The 6,866-nt window shown below is 60.9% G+C and overlaps 1 protein-coding gene across 1 annotated transcript in view; it reads right to left on the minus strand.

Moving 5' to 3' along the window:
• Positions 1–5,043: 5,043 nt before the first annotated feature.
• Positions 5,044–6,866, minus strand: part of NTRK1 (neurotrophic receptor tyrosine kinase 1) — a 17,956-nt gene continuing 16,133 nt past the window's right edge. The window contains exons 15-16 of the mRNA XM_081825406.1: positions 6,691–6,849; positions 5,044–5,431 (exon numbers count right to left, since the gene is read on the minus strand). Coding sequence (XP_081681532.1) covers positions 5,246–5,431; positions 6,691–6,849 — 345 coding nt within the window. The 3' untranslated portion in view covers positions 5,044–5,245. The remainder of the gene's footprint in view (positions 5,432–6,690; positions 6,850–6,866) is intronic.

A 6,866-nucleotide genomic window follows, 5' to 3' on the forward strand; every position in this document is an offset into this window, starting at 1 on the left:
AACAGGAATGTGCACAGCTGTGTGCAAGGGCAAAGTTTACACACATCTCCTCCCAGAGGCTGTCCCGTGCAAACACCAAACCAGACACACTGTGCTGAGAAGGGGACGACACTCCCCCGCGTGGCACCGCCCAGCGCCACACAAGGAGACTCACCAGCGACACTCGGTTCCCAGGAGCAGGGGAGGCTGCCTGGAGCTGCCGCAAGATATCACAGAACATCCCAGTGTTGGTGGAGGGGGCTCGGCCTCCACCACGAAATCTTACTGGCAGGCACTTGAGCCTCAGGAGGAGGGACCCTGTCTTCTCCCCTTTGGGCTGCCACCTTGAATCTCTCCAGCTCAGCTGCACCCTCCCCCCTCCCTCTTTCTCTCTCTCCTCCCCTCTCCCCCCCCCATCACACACACATGCACGGATCACACACTCTAAAGCAAAGCCCCAGTCCCCCCCAGTCTGCTCCTTGCCCTCAGCCCTCTCCTCCGCACAGCCTTTGTGTCCCACATTGTGTCTCTACCTGTCGCCCTCAGGGAAGACGCAGGCACCCCAGCTCCCGCTCAGGATATAGGGTGGAGGCTCCATGAGATTTTTCCGAGTCCCTCCCAACACCCCTGTGAGCCCCGTTATAAGACCAAGTGAGCCTGGAGACCCGACAATCGATATCCCTCAAAGATGAAGATGCTAATAACTTTATCCCCTGTTGTCCTCCGACTCTTGCCTACATTAGCTCTCACCACAGGCCCAGGCAGCTGGGACTTGCAGTGGGCAGGCCTGGAGCTGAGTAACCCCTTCAGATCCAGGTGGGAAGCAAGAGGGTAGACAGCAAGAAGGACTTCCTGACACTCAGGAATGGGAGGTCACAGGGATAAGACACAGGAAGCCTCCGAAGCATGTTCCTAACACCTGGATGGATACGTTGGAGACCTGACTCAAGTCTGTGAGGATCTGTGACCTCAGAAGCACCCTACAGGGGTGCCAAGGTCGCTGTCTAATCCTTGAGGGCTGCCTGGAGGAGGTGAGTGGGGAAGGGAGGTCTCCCTGGGGAAAATCGGGGGACTGGAGTTGACAGGGTTGGTCAGCGGGGGTCGCTCTGGCCCTTACCTCTCTAGACCTGCAGTCTGCAGGGGTTCAGAGGGAGAAGAAACCCCTTCCTCACCTCCCAGCCCCCACAGCCAGCTAAGTCCTCCCTCTCTGCAGCTGGAAGGCTGGTCGGGACCAGGCAAGAGCGCCTCTTCTGTGAGCACTGTCCCCACAAAACATGGCACCTGCCAGTCTGTCCTGCCTCACCCACAAAGACCAGGGCCAGGCCGGGATGGAGGGCACGCAAAGGATGGGGAGGAGGAGACAGAGAGAGGAATGAGGCCAGCCACCTTGTGCCCGGCACATCCAGGCCAGTCCCTGCTGGAAGGGACTCACAGGACTTGCTGAAACCCCCAAACAGCCCTGTGAGGTGACTGCCACAGTCACTCCCATTCTGGAGACAAGGTCACGACGGGACAGAGAGGCTGAGTGACTTGCTCAACATCACACAGCTGCTGAGCACAGAACCTGCCACTCTGGCTCCAGAGTCTAGAAGCTTGCTCTCCAGGGAGCCTGGTCTTGGAGGAAGAGGAAGGGACCCCGTTTAGCAGGGGATGGGCTGAAGAGCCTGGGCCTCGGGCTTGATAGGAGACAGGGCTAGAGTCCAACCCCGCCAGGGGCTCTGCTCGCGCGTTCCCAGGCCCTGTTCTGCAGCTCAGCCTCTGTCTTTTCCTCCCCTCCATGCGGGTGCGCCCACAGCCTTTCTCTGCATGGCTCTGGGCTGCTCGGCCCTCTCTCCCTCTGGGCCTCTGTGCAGGCTCCTCCTGCCTCCGTCTCTCCTGGCGGCAGATCCCTGTCTCCCCACCGCCCCAGAGCCGGAGGTGCTCAAAGGCTCCCCTGTGGCAGTGGGGGCTGTCAGAGCTGAGGCGTGGAGCCCCTGGGGGGCTGCAGGGCCGAGGGGGGCGTTCAGCCTGGCTGAGAAGTCGGGTTTCCTGGGTCCTGGCTCTTCCAGGGACTGTCACCCCCTCCCGCACTGGGCAGCCTGTCCAAGGCCACTTCAGGAATTTGGCAAGACAGGCTCTCTCCAGGGGCGCCTGGGTGGCTCAGTTGTTGAGCGTCTACCTTCGGCTCAGGTCATGATCCCAGGGTCCTGGGATCGAGCCCCTCATCGAGCCCCTCCTCGAGCCCCGCATCAGGCTCCCTGCTCAGCAGGAAGCCTGCTTCTCCCTCCCACTCCCCCTGCTTGTGTTCCCTCTCTCGCTGTGTCTCTCCCTGTCAAATAAATAAATAAAATCTTTTAAAAAAAAAGACAGGCTCTCTCCAGCTGACACTCAGAGAGCCCAGGGCCTCTGGAGTCTGGGATTCTCTCTGGGGTCTCCCTTCACTTGGGGGTTCATAGGGATGCAGGTCAGGACAGTCCCCACCCAGGCTGCCCCAGACCTCTGCCCACACTGTTCCCAGAAACCAGAACAGATGCGCGGTTCCCCTGTCTGTCAGGAACCCAACCCCTGCAGGAGCAGGGCAGGAAGGAGGCAGAGGCTGCTTGCAGAGGCTGAGGGGGCCCGGATGGCTTGGACCCCTGGGTTCTTCAGAGAGCCCATCCCCGCACTGGGGTGGCCCTGGGGGAGCCCCACCGGCCTCTGCATCGCTGACGCCCTCTCTCCAGAGTTGGGAGGATGGAGCTGGCAACAACCTCCTTAAGAGGAGAGTTCTGGGTGCTCCCCTCAATGCTGAGCGTGCTTGCAGAGCCCACCACCAGGTCTGAGCCTCCGCCTTCCAGTCCAGACAGACTTTTCCGAGAGGGTGGGGCTTACACTAGGTCTAGGGGACCCAGGTGTCCCATCCCCACAGCCTCAGGTTGCTATCCTTGTCCCAGCTTCCCATGGGGTCCTCAGGGTCCCATTCCATTGATCCCCCTGCAAGCATGCATCTCAGCTGGTGCTTAGGCCCTGGTGGGTGTGTGTGGGGGGCAGCTAATGGACTTGGCACAGCCAGGAGGTAATTAACAGGGAGGGGCATGTGCCTCGCTGGGGTGGAGGGGGGCACCATTAACGACAGAGGAATCCAACAGCTACGGCGAGGAGGGTGGGGGCTGTGTATGTGTGTTCACATGTGTCTGTCCGTGAGACCTGCTCATCTGCATGTGAGTGAAGGGGAGGGGGGCTCTTAGGCCATGAAACTGGCCATGTGGGTGCAAGCAGGCACCCTCCTCACCAACCACGACAAGGCCCGGGGCTCAGGTTGCCTGAAGGGGTCCGAGTGACTGGCTTCAGCTCCTGTTCCTGTCCCCTCTCCCACTCTCTCATGGAACATACCCCTCCCCGTCCTGACCTTGTTCCCAGAACCCCTCACCTTACCTGCCCAGCTTTTCCAGCAATACCTCTGGCTGTGGTCTTAAGAGCTTCTGATGCCCTGATGCTCTTGACCTTGGAAATGTTCCACTTGCCCAGGCACGTCCCTTCCACTCCCCGACCCTCCATCCCCTCTGCTCCAGGGATGGCCCAAATCCCGCTCAGGGAGGACACCCCAAACCTCCACCCACGGAGTCTCCCAGTCCACCCCCTCCTCAGCCCTGAAGAGAGGCTCAAGGAGCAGAGGAGGGGCGAGGATGGGAGTACGGGTGAGAGAGAAAGCGTCCCCACCAAGCTCCCATGCTGTTCTCCAGAACATTCTCTGATTCGGCTGGCCTGTGACTGTTTCCACCACTCATCCGCCCCTGTCTGTCCATCGGTGTCCGTCTGTCTCTCTGCTCTGTCCCCACATCCCCCCCGTACAGTCTTTCTGCATGTCCCCAAGTCTGTAGGTTCTGCCCCTGTCTCTGCATTGTCTCTCTCTTCGCACCTTCCCTGGCCTACCTGTTGGATCTGGTCGCTGACCCTGTCTCTTCCACCATGTTTCCACCCCCCCCTTACTCCACCTGGTGTAAGCGCCCCCTCACTGGGTGGGGCCGCACTCACTGCGCACCCCCCTCCCCGGTCAGAAGAGGAGGGAGGACCTGTGAACTTGGCCCTCAGGGACCAGACCCCCCCATCAATCAGCCTGCAGCTCTGGGTCAGACCTCCATTAGCACTAACCAGCCTGGACAAGAGGCAGACACCATCGGGCTAGGCCTAGGGGTGATAAGACCCAGATTGAATCACTGTGTGGGGGGAGCTGGTCACCCAGGGACATGAGACAGCCACGACATTAGCCCTGAGGAGCCATGGGGAGTGTGGGTTATTGCGGGAGCTGAGCAGGTGATTGGAAGTGATGGGGCCGGAGTCGGGGGGGCACCGCTCCTCCAGGGCTCCTGGTGAGGAAGATGGGGGCGGGCGGGGAGGGCCTCAGCCAGCCTTGGAGCCTACAGAAGCCTGGGGCCATTCTGTAAGGCCAGTGGTGTTCCAGGGGGCAGAGGGGAAGGGAGAGACCACCTCCTCCTTGGGCAGAATGGGACAGAGAGATGGCTCTGTCCTCATGAAATAGCCACCTTGCCCAGGCCCTAGTCTCCAGGGGCTGATCTCAAAGCACTCAGAGCCAGGAAGAGTGACGGAGGGGAAGGAACATGGGTCCTGCCTCCCGCATCATTTCTTGCTCCTGCTCCTTCCCTGCCCCTGCCACACGCGCGCACACACACACATGCACACGCACACACACCCACACTCAAGCGCACTCTCCCTCTCTCTCGTCCATGTTCTACCACGTGCCTGCTCTGTTCTGTGCGCACGAACACCAGGAAGACCTCCCCACCAATGCTTCCATCCTGTCCGCCGCAACGTCTAACTTCTGTCCCTCCCACTACAGCAACGGCCTTCCTGAGCATGAAGTGCGGAGACAGCCGATTCGGGTCTGAGGTTCTGGGAAGCCTGCCCTGAGGCCACCCCACCATGGGGTGGACACAATGGCCCCAGGACCAGGAGGGTTTGCGGCAGCTGCCGTGAGTAGGACTACCGCTGAGGGGGACTAGCGAGGGGAGGAGCATCCCCCTACCTGCGGCTCAATCCCCCTCTCCAGAGTGACGTCATCCCAAGAACTGGCAAGAGACACACGGCCAAGGGATAATAAATATAATTGCTATGACAGGACCCTGCCCAGAGAAGCAGGGACATCCTCCACTCCCAGACCCCACTTGTCCCCTCTGGCATGCTGAGGGTCAGTTAGATGCTTTGAGATCACCCTGGGGCTGCTGGGAGTTGCAGGGGTTACCGAGGGCAGGCCCCAGAGTTCAGGCTGCACAGCCCCTGGGCTGGCCGTCTAGCCCAGGACATCCAAGTAGACGGGAGGCGCCTGGGCCAAGGCCTGCAGCCGGGCGTGCACGTCCTTGATGCTGTGGCGTTGCTGGGGCTCCCGCTGCCAGCAGCCCCGCATGATGGCGTAGACCTCCGGTGGGCAGGCCCGGGGCCGCTCCAGCTCCCGCCCCTGCGTGATGCACTCAATCGCCTGGGACCACCAGAGGGAGAGAGAAGAGGGCGCACTGAGCTGGAGCGGGAGGGGGAGGCCAGCAGCTGCACCCCCCACCCCCCACCCCCGCCTCCCTGAGCTCTCCAGGCCGGTCCCACAGATGGCTGGGCCTCTTGGCTACAAATAATCTAAAAGGACGCAGCGAACCCCAAGATTCCTTTCCACCCCGACACTGAGCATGTAGGTAGGCTGGGAAGGCTGAGCTGGGGGTAAGACTGCTTCCCGAAGGGCTGTAATCAGACCTTCAGAAGACTGGCCAGGTGATTTGAGGAAGGGGAGGGGCCCAGGCATTTGCCAAATCCATCAGCCAGGGCTGAGGGCTGAATGGAGGAAGGGAAGGGTCCTCCACCTCTCAGCTCCAGAGGGCAAAAGGAAAGTAGAGCAGGATTGCAGGAAAAGGCCTTGAAAACTGGCTGGCTGGCGATTTAAGGTACAGGGCAACCCCAATTCCTTTTGTCTTCTGTAGGTACCATTCTGTGGGGTCCTAGCACCTCTGAACAGAAACTGCAGCAGGAAAGATCCAAGCTAGACTCCAGGAAGGACTGTTAGAGCAGCTAAGGGATCCAAAGAAGGGGAGATGGCGGCAGGGAGATGGGTGACGGGGCCTGGAGGCTCTTCCCCTCCCTTCTTTCCTCCCTCCCCATTAAAGGACTTGGGTTATGGGCAGCACTAATTCCATTCCTTCTCTCCGTGCTTGAGAAAATTAAAATCTATAACCCTCTCCCCCACCCCAGCAGCCTCCGGGGAGCAGACTGCATTAGGAGGAGAAATGGAAACTGACAGCTGCGAGCCAAGGAGGGGGTGGGGGGAGCTGCTCTGGGAGACAGAACACCTGGGGCCTGCTCTAGCAGTGTCCAGGGGGGAAGGCAGAGGGAGGGACGGGCCTGTCCTTCCTGCAGTCTGACCTCCAGCCTTCCTGCTGCAGTATCAGGCCCTCTTGTGCTGTGCACCTCTTCCAGGCCTCTCCTTTCCTCCCTGATAATGCCTACCCGGTCTATAAAATGCAGCTAAGCATGGGGGTCTGGGCTCCATCTGTAAAGTGCTTTGAGGCTCCCCCAGGAGCCAGCTGGGCCTGGGCTCGGACTGGGAGTGGAGGCAGGAATCCGAGCGGGAAGAATGCAAGGAGAGAAGGGGACCGACGGAGGCCCAGCCTTGTCGGGCCGCTGGATGGGGCCCCTGCAGTGGGATGGGGCACCCGGGGACCCGAGGGGCAGGGCCGGGCGGTGGGCAGGGCTGACCTCCGTGTTGGAGAGCTGGTACCAGGGCTGCTTGCCGTAGGTGAAGATCTCCCAGAGCACCACGCCGAAGCTCCACACGTCGCTCTCGGTGGTGAACTTGCGGTAGAGGATGCTCTCGGGCGGCATCCAGCGGATGGGCAGCATGGTGCGGCCCCCCACCTGCAGGCGGCGCCGCG

The sequence above is a fragment of the Leptonychotes weddellii genome, chromosome 6 (assembly GCF_054177405.1).
Source record: "Leptonychotes weddellii isolate Sample4059 chromosome 6, ASM5417740v2, whole genome shotgun sequence".
In the NCBI taxonomy this organism is placed as follows: Eukaryota; Metazoa; Chordata; class Mammalia; order Carnivora; family Phocidae; genus Leptonychotes; species Leptonychotes weddellii.